General features: G+C 43.0%; 1 protein-coding gene across 1 annotated transcript in view; it reads right to left on the reverse strand.

Annotated features, from left to right (window-relative positions):
• Positions 1–17,579, reverse strand: part of CPXM2 (carboxypeptidase X, M14 family member 2) — a 74,124-nt gene that overhangs the window by 47,037 nt on the left and 9,508 nt on the right. The window contains exon 2 of the mRNA XM_050305344.1: positions 2,152–2,261. Within this exon, the coding sequence (XP_050161301.1) occupies positions 2,152–2,261 (110 nt within the window). The remainder of the gene's footprint in view (positions 1–2,151; positions 2,262–17,579) is intronic.

Consider the following 17,579-nt stretch of genomic DNA (forward strand, 5'->3'; position numbering starts at 1 on the left):
CTTCCACAAGAAATCCCAGCTTAGTCACCATATCTGTACAGGACTAGGAGCAAAATCAGGTCTCACACAGCGCAAGGGCACAAGAGAAGCAGATCCTAGAAGGTCTTATCCAATTCTGCTAAGCCTGTCCTTCTTTGAAATAAAGACACACGGAGTGTTTAATTTCATAAGCTTCAAATAATCTAAACAGAAAAAAAACCCCCACTAAACAAACCCTCAGAAACCTTTGAAAAACTTCATTATTCTGCAAATTCCCTGCAAACTGAGGTAGTGCCAGTTACCTGGGGAGAGCCCTGAGCTTCTCAGCTGACTTCTCATCAGATGATGAGGTCGAGCAGAGAGAGGATTTTGCCTCATTTTGGGGAGGAACACAACAGTCACATGAACATTGTGTTGAAATCCAGATCATTGAACGAGGGCAGCAGCCCATAAAATTGCTCATCACCATGCACACAGATGTTCAGAGAACTTCAGGAGCACACAGGTCTCTAAGGGTCTCTCCAGCTTGGGCCAAGGGTTTTTCTCCATGTGCAGTGCTAACAACCAGCATGAAAACACAGCAGCATAAATCCCAGTGCCTTTTGCCTCTCCCCAGCAAGCTGCAACCTTTTCTTCTGAGCAGCAAACAGAAACCACCAGGGACCTCATTACCCACCTGATCCATCAGTCTCCTGCAGTACTTGTTCTTGGTTAGAAGCAAACACCCTCTAAATATGACTGAAATTCAGGAGCCTTCATGAAAAGCAAATTAGGCACTGAAACCCTGGTGACAGGGTCACTGAAACCTCGGTGACAGGGATCTGCAGATTCCAAGTGGCTTTGAAAAGTTTTAGTGCCGTTCATTTTTAACTAATCCCAGAGAAAACAGTATCTAAACAAAGGCAATCTCAAACTTTTAACACTGCCAGCCATAGTAGTACCCCTAAATGGCCAACTGTTTGAGGAATTCCTGTATGTATATATTGTACAGGTGAGCTTTCAGTAGGGGTAAAAGCTTTGGATCAAATTTGGTCTAATCCAAGCCCTGGGAGCTTTCAGGAAGAGCTATGTGGCCCTTTTTTCCCCTTTTTTTCTCTACTTGCTTCCCTTGGCTTCTGCTGCAGATTCTGGACAATATTTACAGGAAACATCATCCACCTCTCAATTTATTTTAAAGCAGTGTTACTGGTGATGATGGACTCCTGGTCTAAACCAGTATGGTCATCCTTGTGTTTAAATAAATTAAACTTTAACACCAGCATGAAAACTAAGCAACCACAACCAACAAGGAATTCTGAGGTTTACACCACAGTCCAGCCCACACTGCAGTAGGGAGCATGTGGAATGGCACTGCTGATCAGAGCTCATCCCTCCCAGTCCCAGTCCTAGTTCCCTAATTAGCAAACACCTTTAGCTGCAGAAAAAAAAAAAAAAAGTCAAATGGAAGGTATAATAATAAGAGATAACAAATAAATTAAATAAACTTTATAGATTTTTTTCGCTGTTGGCTTGGTGATAATATCCTGTTTATGACTTTGACTTTTAAATGCTGTACTTTATCATGCAACACAACGTTTTTAGTCTGGAAGAGACTGTAATTCAAGTAACAGCACCAATCAAGTGGAAAACAGAAACACAAGATATGGGAAAATGGAATTTGGCCCTGCAAGACACCTAAACACATCTTTAACATGAAATAAAAGAAGCTAAACAACAATGTATGCTGGAGACTTCTGAACTGAAGCATTTTTGGGTAGCACAATCAGTGAAAAACTGCCTTAGGGAAAGGGCTTCACTTCAAACCACACTTTCAATTAAGGATTGTCATTAACTACAAGCAAAAAAGCAACTTGCTGTGTGATCTTCCTTCCAGGCTGATTGTTAAGGCAGCTGGGATGATTTCCTGCAGCTGGGAAGGGAGCTGCCTCCACCTTTGCTGGCTCACAGAGGTCTGTTTGGATTTGCACACTAAGTTTGGAGATTTTTCTAACTCACCCACGAATTTAAAGGTTATCCATCAACCTCACTCACTCCTATAATTCCAGTGTTTCCCCTTCATTTGAATTACATGAGCTGACAAAGCAGTCAGAAGCAATAACTGTCCACTGGTTCTCTTTATACAGCAGAACAACCTGAAGCCATTCTCCCACTTAGGAGAAAAATGGATGTTACCTGAATATTAAGCCTTCCTCTGTGGGCCCCCAGGCCGTAGCGCTTCGCCGTGGAGGCATGGAGCTGGAAGTCAGTAATTTTTAATGTCTCCAGACCAAGTGGAGGGCAATCTACAAAACAAAAGATTGATTAAATTTTAATTAAACAGAAAAAAAAAAAACCAAACACCAAATAAACAAGTATTCAAAGTTTCTGGGTTTCAGCAGTGCCAAGCTGGCTGGGGTCCTCGCTGGCATAAACGAGCACAGCAGTGCTGAGGTCCATGAGAAATGGCAGCTCTCAGAAAATCCACGAGGCAATACAGATCCACACCATTTTAAGGGTCTCAGATAGTTATTAGTGCTTGCTGTGTGCTCCAATTTTTCACAGATATGCACAGTATTTCCTACCAACTGCTCTTCAGTACGAAACACCACTAAAATGCCCTTTTATGTTTCTTTTTCGGTATTTTCTTTTGCAACTCTCAGTTTGATTTTTTTTTTTTTCCTCCCTTTCCCTGTACTCATTCCAAGCTACTGTATGAAGTTATGTTTCCAATTAAAATCTGTTCTGGAAACTTCAATCACAGTCCCTCCTGTTGCACAACAGCATCTGTTACAGAGGTCTGGCAGGCTGGAGAGCTGAGCTTGGCAGGGCTGGTGACTAAGCACAAAGAGAGCAATTTTTAAATAAGGGGAACATCTCTTTAAGTCCCAAATTCTGCAAAGCCCTGAAGAAAGAAAAACCATATATCCCACCTATATATTTTTAATCAGTCGCCAAAATGGCATGAGGGTATCACAGTTCACAGAATCCTTGTTTGGAAAAGACCTCTAAGGTCATTGAGTCCTGTCATTAACCCAGCACTGCCAAGGCCACCTCTAACCCATGTCCCCAAGTGTCACATCCATACATCTGTTGAACCCCCTCAGGGATGGGGACTCCACCACTGCCCTGGGCAGCTGTGCCAGGGCTGGAGAATGTGCCTGACAACCTCATCCTAACTTTGTGCCTAAGTTTCAGGTGCAGTTTTGCATTATTATGCCCAAACTGGCAAGACATATGAGATTTCCTATGCTCCTCCTTAGTTCACAACAAAATTAAAACCCCTCAGGCAAAATATAATGTGCTGTCAATTCACGCTGTTGTTTCTTCGTTCATCCTCAGGAAAGTTCTCCCACAAATCCAGGGTCAAACGTCTCCATTAGAGACAGTAAAGACAAATGCTAAAAAATAATGTATTTTCTAAAGTGATCTTGGTATTACATAAGAGACAAAATGTAGACAGCTCCTCATTTCAAAGGGCTTTCAATTTAATTATCCAAAACACAAAAGAGACAGGATGTTTAAGGAAAGCCAGAGGAAGGAATAGCTGGGAGGATTTCGGTTTCATTGGGCTGATTGTTTTAATTGCATTTCCTTACAGAGTGTTTCATCTTTCATCATATTCTGACTGGAACAAGGCTCAGGCTCTGAAAGATCTCTACTGGGAGTAAATTACATAGCTGGGAGCTGCCTGCCTCTCTTTAACAAGTTCAGTCCTCAAGACAGGTCTGGCAATCAATCTCGTGGTGTAACCCTGAGAATGCTTTTGCACTTTGGTGTATTTTCCTCTGTGAACAGCTGACACTTAAAAGTTACCCAGAACTATCCATGCCAGGTCTGAGCTGAAAAGAAAAGCGAGCTGCTTTTACATGCTCAGTTCATAAAGTGTCATTTAACAGAATCTTTATGCTGCACCTAACAAAGCTAAGGCTTATGGAGCTGCCCCAGGTGCAGCCAGCACATCCCTGCTCCGTGGGATCCCGCTGTGCAGAGACCTATTTTCATGAAACCTGTAGCAAACACACTATTTTTGAGCCTGGCAGGCCTGGCTGAGGTTACCTGCACTGACAAGCACCTGCCAGAGCATGTACAAGAAGCAGGTTTGGTTTTATTCAGGCTGAAATGTTATTGATTTCCTATAAAGCTGCAATATTCTTGGGCTGGCTGTGGATTTAGATAGATACTCATTCCCTGCATATTTTGGTGTTTATTATCTCTGTTTCAAGAGCAACTGAAGCCCAATAATACTCCCAGAAATGTTCATGTGGATCTCAGGTAACGGCGCTTCACTGCTCTTTAGTTCTCAAGGATGAATCACTGGTGTTGGCTGTGAACGCATCAGATGAACAGGCCAAGATTATGAAATGCTCAATTTAGCAGGAGTTGTCAATGGAAAGAAGATTAGGCTTGTATGAGCAAGCAGGGACTACAACAGGCAGGAAGATACCTCTGATGAAAACTCTGCAATAGGTTGTTCACAATCCGTTGTCCTTTCCCAGTGTGCTCAAGCCTTACAATATTTTATGTGAAATGTTCAGGATCTTTACCACCAATTCAACAGTATCCAGGAATTTATTTTGTATTGTTGTCCTTATAAATTAGTAGGAGAACACTTAACTTGCATTACCTGGAGGTGAACTAGACCTTAAGCTGTGGCACCACTAACTTACCAAATCACATAGAGATTCTTCTTCTTCTACCTTGATGAGAAAAACCCAAATATTTTGCTCCAATACTTGACTGGAAATTAATGAAAGGAATTTCTTCCACAGTTGGGTCCTCTTTCTCCAGTGATCACCCCAAATCCTGTTGCAGAGCAACAGGGCTCTCCCTACAAGACCACTGACCCTGAGATGTTTCCATCTGTGCAGGCTCTGCTCGGGGATGATATTCTTGGAGTCATCAAGACTACTGTCTGCACCAGCTATGGAATTTGTGAAGTTTTCCACGAGATAAGACCTTTGGTTTTGCTTTTAAAGAAAATTATGTCTTCTATTTCTAGCCATAATATTTGAATTTAGGAATATTCATGTTTTCCCAAATGCATACGAAATTCCAACATCAACAAAGGGATGAAAAGAGGAGCATGAAGACCAAAACACCAATTTGTCATGCACTCAGATGGTGGGAACAAGCTTTTCAATATGGCCTCTTCTGTTTAACTCCAACTTACTGAAAATAATACAACAAAATCCACCTACAGTTGCCATTTCATTACTGAAAAAGAAAAAAGTCCTTAGTCATACTGTGAATTTAATTTTAGATAAATTATTTTGTTGGGGGGTGTGTGTCCCCTACTTCATAAAGCTACTGGAGATAACCAGGACAACCTTGTTTTGAAAAACATATGGGAAAAGAAACTGATTTATGGCATTCATAAAGACCGTGCCTTTTAAAGTATTGCTTTCATATATTTTATGTATCTTCAAGAAATCTTCCATATAACAATGAAAATTGCCACCTGATCAGTAAGACTGTCTTAATGATTTGGTATTCTCCATGCTGGTTTGAAAAAACCTTGGGGATGCCACAGAAATTAGACAGCAAGAATAACCAGAGTAGTACAGTCCTTACAGATTCAACTGGAAATGACCAAGATATTTGGTTGCTTCTTTAACTGGCTGCAAAATTAATCATTAGAAAACACAGGAAAATCAACAGTGGCTTTGAAAGACATTAAAATACACATAATACTATGAACATTAACAACTAGACCTAGAGCACTGGTCTTTTAGAGAGACTGAAAAACAAGCATTAAACTTGTAGGTGAAGGGAAGAGGCTGAGTTATGGACATTTCTCTCCTTCTGGCCCACATCCAACCATGTTTTTGTGTATGATTTGCAACCTCAGGTAGGTATTCACTTCAGAAACAAGCCATTAATAAGATGTCTGGATCAAAGTAATAAATTCCAAGATGTAAAAAGAAATGGGGTTTGGATTCAGACTTAATAACATTTGTACCTTGCAGAGTGTTCTTGTGAGGTTTCCATTTCAAAGCAGCTTTCCTAATAGGGATGCTAAATGGCCATATCTCAGTGTCCATTATTTTCAATTATGCTTCTCCCAGTCAGCCAGATGGTTGTATCTGAGGGCAGCAAAGCATTTCTGCTACATCCACACTCTGAGCCATCACCTCTTCCTTAAAATCAGCAGGAGGAAACACTTAGGAATCACTTCAATCACAACCTCACCTCTTGAAATCTGAATTTACCACTGGTAATTTAGGCTTGCTCCATAGTAAGAGCACTACCTGAAGATGCTGCTGAGCCAGTGTCAGCCCATCCTGCAATCTCAGCATGTGGGAGGGTATTTGGAAGCAGTTTCATCCTCGTGATGGCTGTGTCCTACTGATGCAGAACCCTCTACTGAATCCCTGGTCAAAAAAAGCCCCTTCTGCAGAGCCAGCTTGCTTGTCTGTGACACACCTGTATTAGCAGGCATCCTTAGAAACACAGTAGTTCCACTGGCAGAAGATATATGTATGAGAAGGGCAAGGAAAGCACTTGCCTTCATCTCTATTGCCTAAATTATTCATCTCTTTTATTCCCTTTTAGTCTAAATAAAGGTTGCCAGATAAGCCCAGATTGCCTTTATAGCTCTTGTATCTAATAAAGATGCATTTAGGAAATCGTTCTGTCCTCATCTTCTGGAGGCAAAGCAGACAAACGATTGTTTTATTTAAAGACCATTTTCCACCAATTTAGGAGTATGTTCAGTTTTTCAGATGGAAAGAAAGAGAGGAGCATCATGTTTCCTCTTCACTTGTGTTTTTAAGAGCCATACCTACAATCCTTTTCAATTCCTGCGAGCCTGTGCTTGTCTAACTCGTCGTGCACAGCGATACTCAGCTCTAGAAATGGAGGAATTTCTGCCTTGTGCAGTCTGACAGTCCCTGATGTTTGGAGGCAGAATGTTCCCTGACTATATTTTATGATTTTAAATGTGTTTCAGCTCCAAGAGCTTTGTCATTTCAAAAGAGGGGAGAAAGGATGTTATGCTACAGAGATACAGGATTTTAGAGAAGACAAGAGGACATCACTATGATGGATATGAAAACATCCTCACCCTTCCAGTGTAAGTGATTTCTTGAAGTGGGGCATTTTCCATCCAAACAGTGCACTGCCAGTATGATCATCAGCAGTGCAGCAAGTCCCAAGCTACCACTGCAATGAGCAGCAACAACATACACTGAAGTGCCCTTAAAAATTATGCTGTTCAGTTCAGAGGGTCAAAACCACACTGCACATCTCGGCCTTGGTGTGGCCAGAGTTTGCCCAAGATGAGAGGGTGACAGTGGCCAGCAGGTACCTACAGCAATGGAGGAGATTTGTCTCAGGTCTTTATGGTCTTGCACAAAAATTCTTAATGAGGGCAATATCATAAATTTTGCCCTCTACAGCTAAATGTAGAGTTTTTCCTGTGAAAAGTGTGGTTGATAATTCATCTTCCAACAGCAGAAACTTTTAATGGGAACTCTGGCAGTCTAATTCCTGTGATTAAAGTAATACTCACTCACAGGTGTGCAAAGCACTTTAACACTGGAATGAATCTGCAAGGTGAATACAATAAAATACAATAAAATACAATAAAAGTTTATTTCTGCTAAACTTCAGCTTGCTCAAAATATTTTCTGATTGCTTTTCCGTGATGGACAGCCTTTGTGGGGGCTGAGTTAAACAGAAAAAGGTTCTCTGTTGTCTAAATAATTTTTTATATTTACAGGCTTAGGACATTTGGGGAGGGGGGGTGAATGTTGTCTAGCTAAATTTTGCTTTTGATGCTGTGATTGTGGAAGTGTGAAATTTCCACAGATGTTCATGAGTCACAGTCTATACTTGTTATGGCCCAGCTTTTCCCTGAAAACAGGTCCGTGGAAATCAGTCTGAGCAGTTGTCTGACTTTGTTCATGTCCAGAATGTTGCCAATAATACATACAATTTCTTTTTTTTGGCCTGAAATCAGACCACCAGCCCCCATGCGCCCCAGAATATTCAAAGAAGCATTTTGAGGCAGGTGGAAGTTCCTAAAACACACATATTTTGCTTTGATTTGTGTTTGCTTTCTCTGAAGAACCCATTCCCAGAGCACTAAGAGAACAAACACTCAATGTGCACTTACAACAAATCCCCTGCATAGAAGTTTAAATACTAAATTATAGTTCCAGATCAAAGATCAAATAAAGAATTAAGGAGATGTCAAAATTTCCTATCCTAAAACCACATTAATTACTGGCTAATGTTGCATCAAGGCTGTATATTTTTCTAGGACAAGCAACAAACACTGCCTGGGGGTTTAAGACACTGGGGACTTCTCTCAGAAGGGCAATATTTATCACACTGTAACATTCATTTATGATTGCTGTTGAAGGTTTTTTAAAAACGAAAGCAAACTTCTAGTTAGAAGCCATGCAACCCAACTCTGTTAGAGGTGTGACCCAAAGCCTTCATAAATTAGGAGGGACATTTTCAGGGGCTATAGGGGAGGGCAAAGCCCGAGTGAGGCTTCCACAAATTGTTACACATTTGATATCTCAGACCTGATTTTCATGACCAGATGTGCCTTTTGTTTGCAGCCACGTCCTCCAGAGGCCTCTGGGTCAGGGGGCTGTGTTTTAGCAGGGACCTCCAAGGCCATCCCATTCCACCCCCTGCCATGGGCAGGGACACCTTCCACTATCCCAGGTTGCTCCAAGCCCCGTCCAATCCAGCCTTGGACACTTCCAGGGATGGGGCAGCCACAGCTTCTCTGGGCAACAGGACCTCACCACCCACACACTGGGATGAATTTCCTCCCAATATTCAATCTAAACCTGCCCTCTGCCAGTTTAAAGCCATCTAAAGCTGGATGTTTTGCTGCAGTATTCTTCCATGTGTCCCTCACTACCTGTGATTCAAAAACTGAATGAGAGGGTGCAAACAGCTCCTGCCTGAGGACACAAGGCCAGTCCTGAGCAGGGGAAGCAGCCAGTGGAGTCAGAGGCAGCAGACAAGAGTGACAGCACTGAGACAGCTTCAAGGCCACCAAAGTTTAGGAAGGACACTGAGGTGCTGGAGCAGGTCCAGAGAAGAGCAACCAGGCTGGTGAAGGGACTGGAGTCCTGTGAGGAGAGGCTGAGGGAGCTGGGGTTGTTTAGCCTGGAGAAGAGAAGGCTCAGGGGAGACCTCATCACTCTCTACAGCTACCTGAGAGGAGGTTGTAGCCAGATGGGGGTTGGTCTCTTCTCCCAGGCAACCAGCAGTAAGACAAGAGGTCATGGTCTTAAGCTCTGCCAGGGGAGGTTTAGGTTGAATATTAGGAAGAAATTCTCTACAGAGAGGGTGATCAGACATTGGAATGGGCTGCCCAGGGAGGGTGTGGATTCTCTGTCCCTGGAGGTTTTTAAGATGAGACTGGATGTGGCATCAGTGCCATGGTCTGGTAACCACGGTGGGGTTGGATCAAGGGTTGGACTTGATGATCTCGGAGGTCTTTTCCAACCCTGTTGATTCTATGATTCTATGAAAGTTGTGCCCTCACCATATCTGATGTGCCAGGGACACACAGATCTCTCCCATGGTACAAAGACACTGAGCATTTCCACCCTTTGTCTACGCCACCAAAACACTGTGGACCAGCCGGCAGGACTGGGCACAGAAGTTACTTCAAATATTGCAGGGCACAGACTCTTACACAAGGGTAAAACCATCCCTGTCCTGCTTCCAAGGTTGGGGGAAAATTCAGCAATCAAAAGCAAATAAAGAATGAACTAAAAAAACCCCAAATCTTCATCCTTTAGGTGAGGTCTGACATGAAACCAAAAGTTTCTGAGATTCAGAAAGCACACTTTTTCATTTTCTTTCATTACTTTTCATACTTTTTCTCTCTCACAAAAGGTTGTGGCTGGCTCCAGATGCAACAAAACATTTAGCAGGAAGAGCTTCTGTTATTCCTGGCACGGCTGTGAGGAGGAATTTCCAGAGAGCCTGTTCTCTTGGAGTTTCCTGGCCGAGTCTTCAGACTTGAGGATCATCTAAAGTCCAGATACCACAAACATTCCCTGAGCTGCCTCCTGCTGCCACCACACAGCCTGCTGAGGAGATGATGGGATTTGTGACAGGGACAGTGCAGGAGACTGATCCCACATGCACAAAGTCAACTTGAGGCTCTGCTTCTGGTTGCCTGGGGTCCTCTTCTGCTCCAAGGGTCCTTCTGCTCCCTTCCCTGGCTGCAGATGGCAGCCTCCTCCAGGTGGAGAGGTGGGCAGGCATGGAAACACTGTCCATAGCTATTCCATGTCTTAAACTGGTTTCATCTCTCTTTCCCAATGACTCTTTAGGAGAAGAGAAAGGCAGGTAAAGACAGGAACACAGATGTTCTCCCTCACTGCCCATGGGAACATCACCCTGATGCCCTGACATGGGAGAGGATGAGGGTGGGAATCATATTGCAAACCTGGTCATGGTGTCCAGGCCCATGCCTGGAAGTGTCCAAGGCCAGGTTGGATGGGGCTTGGGGCAACCTGGTCCAGTGGAAGGTGTCCCTGCCCATGGCAGGGGATGGAACTGGATGATCTTTAAGGTCATTTCCAGCCCAAACCATTCTATAATTCTGTGAAATGATGGGAGGAGAAGCTGCATCCATCAGCACACAGAGGCATTAAACAACACTCCAGGCATAGTCTAGGAGTGGATTCCAGTTGCTCATGGCACAAGGTGCCCTCTCACACCTGCAAAGTCCTCCACTTTCTCTACAGAGGAATATGTGTATTTAGTCACTCTAAAGAGGACATATCGATACCTTCAATGGTCAAAAATATCCAGCCTGAAAAACATCATATAAATTCTTAATTTTTCATTATGAGCTTTGACTAAGGCTGAATTCTGTGCTATTAATTTTGAAATATCTCCTCTGATGTTTTTCTGAAGCGCAGGGAGAAGGCACCGTAATTCCAGCTAAAGCCACAAAATCGAGTACAGCCACCAAAAATGAGAACCATCCTCTTTTTTCCAGAGCCAGACAAACAGACTTAGCCAAACAATAGAGAAAAGAACTGAGACAGACCACTTGCACAATGGCTGGGTATAGGACTAAAATTACCATTAAAAACACATCTTCATGCCAGAAATAGCTTAAAATGTCAAATCACTGAGGTGTACAACAAGACTAAAGATTTTACACTGAACATCAGTTGTAGCCATCAAAAATAAACACTGAAACTCGGAATACCATTAACAAGTACAAAACCAAGACAGAAAATAGCTACAATCTTAAGATACAATCCCAGCTCAATAAATGAGGCATCCTAACAATGCTGAAGTTTAACCACGTTAGCAATTCCATTTGACTGCATTTTACCAAAAATAGTATGAATATAGAAAGTCATATGAGTATAAAACTGCCTTATAGTGGAATTATTTCCCTCCCCCTCTGTGAAAGTCTGTAGTAGGAATTTTATGCAGCAGTAAATATACCCATAGTTGGTATAGCACATTCACCAGTCAGCTGTACAGAGTGACACGAAATTCCTTTAACATAAATAAACTGGAAAATACCCATAACTTCTGGCCCTGGAAACGTACATTTCCCAAGAATCCTGCCAGCTCTGAGGATTTTGCAGCACAGCCCCTGTTTTTGGAAGAAAAGATGGATCCCAGGTGGCACAAAGGAAGTATCCAAGTGGCTGGACACAGGAAAGGGTTGTATGTGCTCCAACAGGAGGATCAGAATTGAGCACCTGGGCTGAGGCAGACCTAGAGGTGAACACACATGAACACCTTCAGCAGTTCCCAAAAAACACCTAATTTCACTAAAATAGATGGCACTGCTATGATATCACCCAGTTTTCACCTTCTCACTCTCCTGAGGACACACATGAAGCCCACACACATCGAGAAGGAAAAACTTGAGAAACTGTAAAGTTCTCATTAGGAGTGATGAGCCATTACATTTTATCCCCACTACTCCACTTACTTCCACTCACAAGTACTAAATTTACACTTGAGAAAGACTGAAATCAGCCACTTCCCAGTCAGTGCTACTTAATGTTATTTCAATTTTAATCAAGTTGAGCTCTAGCATAGACCAAACTATATTTTTTTACTCCTCAATAAGGCAGAAAACACAGTGAAAATTACACTGAAACAGATGCATCAGCTTCCTCTGATGAGGCAGTCCAAAGACTAACACAGGCAAATCACTGATGGAGATAAAATCACTTGGCTCTTCAGTTTTAGGTTTCATAGTAGGCTGTTTTCTACCAGTTTAGCTTTCTGACTTAGCTCCTGATGGGAGCCAGAAAACTTCAGAGCCAGGATGATGAATTAGTGTGAGCTGTGCCTTTAGGCAGCAGAGACTCATTAGTCATCTTAGCTGAGAGTTGAAATGTCATCTTTCATTTTTTTTTAAGATTAAAACTAAAAATACACAATTACCAACAGAATGCAGACTAGGAGCAGTTTGTATCTGCAGTGAGACCTGGGTGAGTTGTACAGGATCATCCTTCCCACAGCCAGCCCTCCTCTGCTGCCCTGTGAAAAAACCCATCCTTGTCCCTTTCAAATCTCCTCAATGTGCTGCTCGTCAGCAGTGACATTAAAATTTCCCTCAATGCACAAGCAGGAAGACCCTCAAAGCTGGGCTGACCCCTTCAGCAGGGACTGCCAAGCCAACCATCCCACCCCTTGCAATGGTTATCCCTCCTCCTCCTCCAGCAGCAGGAACTGTGCTCCCAGCATGAGGGGGCCTTGCTAAAGGTGGTGGGAGTGACTGCTCGAGCCTCAGGGTTGGTTTGTGAGTCCTCACCCTGCCCAGCCTGGCTCTCAGTCGCTCCAAGCCTTCCTCCAGGTTGCACATCTGGGATAAATACTCGACCTATATAGAGAGCCTGTGACAGGAAATACCTAAAACCAATCCAACTCGGGTTTGAAACCTTTTATAAAGTGTAAGTCTGAGTTTTATGGAGACCTGGTGTGTCTGCTCCAGCAGGGAGTTTAGACATTTATACATCTTTTTTTTTCTTTTTTTCCCATACATCCCATCTGTTGTTATTATCTCAGATGAAACAATAAGAAGAACAAACCCAAACACTTCTCATAAGGCATAGAAGTCATCATAGTGCCTGGAGCTGCTGCTCAGACAATGATTTCAGAAGAAAGCTGTGTGGTTACAATTAACCTGAACTCAAAGTTTGTGCTCCTTCCCAGCACTGAAAAAGGAATCAGTCTGTATTTTCTAGAGCAGAGCAAAAGAAAAAGTAAATTTGGTTGGGTTGCTTGCTTTTCACCTGATTATTCTTTTTTTATTTGACATAATTATTCATTTGATAGACTGTGAATTCTCAGATGCACAGCTCTAAGACAGTAATAAATAGTCACAAGTGGCTTATACATTTAAAGTCCCAAACGGTGGTAAACTGTTTCAGTAAAGGGATAAAATACTGACCAGGTGCACAGAGAAAATAACCAGAAGTTCTTTAGATATATCCAGAGGAGCAGAAAAGCAAAAGATTTAGGAACTCATATAGCACAGCTTTCTTCTTTCCTTTAAAACCCACTATGTCAAAACTGTTGCACCTTCGAGAAGCCCCCTGAAAGCAGAGGATTTAAGTATTCAAGGAGACAAGCAGTAAAATTTCAAGGAACAACTAAATCTCTTAAGATTTGAGAAAATCAAATCCAGGTCTGGATTGAAATGGAACTACTAAAAATAATTTTTAAAAGGAAAAAACCCCCCACAATAAATAAATGAAATAAATGAAAAGACTGCAAGAGTGGGATTGTTGTGATGCAGGAGGGGTGGGTGAGGGATGCTTCCCTTGGGAGGAGGGTCTGCGACTGGCATTTGGGAACATAAAACTCCAGGGCAGCACAGGAATCCCACTGGAAAATATGGCATTAATGAGGAACTCTAAGGTCAGAGCCCAGCTTGCAAAGGCAATCAGGTACTCCCTCAAGTAATTTTAGAAACAAGCATGATTTTTAAGGGGCTCAGGAAACACACTCTGCAGCCAGGCTCCCCCTTTCCCACATTTCACCAGGAGTGTTTCCCATGGGGTGTGGTTCATCCTCTCAAGGAGTTCAGCTTCCAGATGACTGTTTAGCTTTCCTGTGTCCACTGTGAAGATGGCACTTTGCACATACCAGAATCCTTCTGTTCTTCTTCCCCCTCTCTACCTGCCCTCAAACTAATCATGGAAGAGTCAGCTGAGGGAAATAACTAAATAAATACATCAAAACGTGCCTCAAGCCCAAGCAAGCACCAGAATTCCGTGGATTTAAAAGCTTAGTTATTACCTTTTAAATTTTGAGCACTCAGCACTTCCACAAGGCTCTGAGCTTCCTGCCTGCAGAAAGAGAAGTGCTAAAAACACTGGCAGCAAGACACAGCTCTTGGTGTCTCTGAGTGGATTGTAGGGAAGGGCTGGAGCTCCAGGAGGGAAGCTGTTGTGGAGCTCCAGCTCCATGCTACAGAGCAAAGGAGCTAAAGCAGTTCAAGCAAGGTTCAGACTAACATCTCCGAGGGTGGGCACCTCTCCAAGCCAAATGACTGAGTGCTCAGAGCTCCTTTCTCCCTGTTCCGGCTCCCTGCGATCCTGCAGCTTTTTGTGGCCTGCAAAAGATTCCCAAAATTCACTCTGCCTAACCATCTTTTCTGCTTTGTTTAACAATTCAGCCCTGGTCCAGCAAAGACTCACAATCACAGGCTCCACATTGAGCACACTGGAGGCTTCACTGGTTCAAAGCAAAAGTGTGTCAGAAGCTTCCAGGGAGTTGGAATGTGAGTTATTAGCGAGTTTAAAATTGTCTGCTTTCCCAAGGCTGAGAGCCCAAAAACCCAAAGTGAGGGCAGTGCATTTCCCAGCCTGTGGACCCAAGGAGGAATGCTGGGGAGGGCGTTCAGATCAACACTCATTTTTACCACTTGCTCGGCGGGTTTGGCATCCTTTCCCTGGAGAAAAGTGTTGTGCTGGCAACAGCCCGTGTTGTCACCAAGAGAGTCCCCGTCTCCAAAACATCAGTGTGTTAATGTGAAAAAGTGCAGGTCATGATTTGGGATTTATAACTCAAGTGCTGCTTTGGAGCCCATCCTCCTTCCACCCACAGGAGCTGAAAGTATTTACTGAGCATAGGTATTCTGCACTTGAAAAGCCACGGGACAGGGAAAGCTTCAAGGCAAGCTTCCCTGAGCATGAAACTCCTCATTTTTCAACTTGCTAATTGGGAGGAAAAAAACCTGATTAAGGATTAATGAGCAGAAATATGGAACGACTTTGCAGAGGAAAAGTTCTGTGCTGTTTTCTCTCCACTTTTTCAAAGAGCTCTGTGGCATTTTTTTTTTCTGCATAACTCCATGCTAGCATTTTTTAATCATATTTTGAGAACTTACCCCTTCTATTCCTCTTGTAAGAACGTAGGGGCTCTGCACTGGCTGCCATTTGACTTGCATTCAAGCACCAAAAAAACCCCAAGCACATATTTAGCAATATGAAACAAATCAGATGTGTCTGCAGCATTTTGTATTCCACATGTTACCACCTCCATCAGGATTTGGATTATTTAGGAAGCAGACCTACAAGTCCTCCCCCTTCCTGCTCCATTTAATTTAATAGTTTAAAACAACACTGAATGATTTCAGCTGGTTGAGAGCTTTGCTCTTTGTACATTGTGAGTTGAACTATTGCTCATAAATAGACATTTTTTTAAGAAATGTTTTCAGATCCTAAGCAGTAAGCAGAAGTTTTGCAGAAAAATTGGATCAAGAGTATATTACCCAGCATATTTTCTTCTCTCTTAAATAAAGAGTTCAATCTTTCAGGCAGAGAACAGATGTGATACCTTATGATTTCAGTGACCAGATACCTCAACCCTCATTCTTCCTTGCAAGTTTGGCAGCTGAGCAATTCATCCATTTTCATCTCTGAGGCTCATGCATTTCATCCATCTCTTGGCTTCAGCAGTACCTGGGTTCACTTGGTCAGCATTTACAAAGGTCTTTGAAAGAACCCTCACAGCTTTCTGTCTCTGTATAGGATCCTCCAATCCTCTGTTCCACTCTTAAGGTGGAAACAAGATTTTTTGGGGGGGCCCTTTTTGTCACATGTATCTAATGAAATACCTGATGCAAAGGATCTGAACTTATGATGTGGGACATTCATTCAAGGAGCCTGCAGGAGTTTTGGACTGCAGATCTCTGCTGGGATCTGAAAGTATCCAGAGGAACTCAGGAGCAAAATATCTGCCAAAAAAACCAGCTATCAGGTATTTTTCACCTTGTTTTAGCTGGGGTGTGTGCTGGACCCTGGCTACTCCTCCTCTCCTTTCCTCTCCTCAGCCCTCCATTTTCACCAGCAGCATCAGAGCTATTGCCTCACCTGAGGAGAAACCTCCAGCTCCAGTGACATGCACTGCATGTCCCCATGCTCTTGGGTCACCTGCATCCTGGAGCAGATCCAAATCCACTCCAAACTTCCCATGGGAAACTGCAGCCCTCCCTCCAGCCATGTATACAGACCATATAACCCAGACATACTCCTGGCAGAGCTCTCGATGGAGTCTTTGCTTGGAATTTAAAGTGCATAAAGACAGTACAGTTTAAATGCTCAGTGGGATAAAAATGGGTCTGTCCCTTGGGGCAGGGTTATTTGCCATCCAGCTTGTGGTGACAAATATAACTGTTTCTGAAATAGCTGTTTTCTGTAACTTGGAATCACAGAATCATTAAGAAAAGACCTCCAAGATCACGTCCATTTTGACAGTTCTTCTTGATGCATAAGCAATTAAGGGGGGAAAAAAGGAGAAAAATCATGTTGTCAAAGGCTGAAGTATTAAGTTCTACTTTTAGGCAATCACAGGTGAAACACTGGTTGTTCTAAGTCAGCAAAAAATTTTGGGGAGATTTTTTGAGATCTGGTTCTGTGTTCAGACATCCTCTGCCTTGTTTATGGGGCAAACTTTTCACACTGTTGAAAAGTATCTTGGGGGGAAAAAAGAGTGTTAGATCCAAACCTGGCATAAGGGGTGGTTGCACCAGGAGGTAGGGAGTGTTTACATCCAGGTTTGAGACCAGCTCTTCCAAGAGACTTCGAACTTTTCCCTCCATTTGACAGATGTTTCAGGAGAACCCTGAAAATAGAGATGAGCTATAAACCTGTCACCACAAAAAACTGTATCTCTGAGGGGGAGAACACAAAAATACTCTAATTTCTGGGAAAAAAAAGTGAGAAAGATGGTTTTCAGTTTGCTCCCACTGCAAACAATGCCGTGTCCCAGCACACCACGATGATTAATGTGGTCAGGCATCACCATAAATCTTGGATGTGTTAAAGGAAGGGGATACTTGGCCTCTCTCTGTGCTCTCTGATCAAATCTCCCTTGAAACGGGAGACTGTTTTGCTTTCTGCAGTTCACACGAGGAAACAGGTAAAAGGCAAATCTGGGGACAGCAGAGACCAGAGACCTCCTGAGCCTCTCCACAAGCCAAAGAAAATTCTGGAAGAAAAGCAGGGACATTTGGGCTTCCCACTCAGGTTCCCTTCTAGGTCCCAGCCAAGAGGAGCCAAAAAGAAGGGAAATGACAAGAGCTACTAAATCTGTGATAAATGGGAGAGTGAGAAAGAAATCATCTATAGGAAGATGATCTAAGCTCA

Source organism: Myiozetetes cayanensis, unplaced genomic scaffold, assembly GCF_022539395.1.
Source record: "Myiozetetes cayanensis isolate MyiCay16 unplaced genomic scaffold, myiCay2020 scf10, whole genome shotgun sequence".
In the NCBI taxonomy this organism is placed as follows: Eukaryota; Metazoa; Chordata; class Aves; order Passeriformes; family Tyrannidae; genus Myiozetetes; species Myiozetetes cayanensis.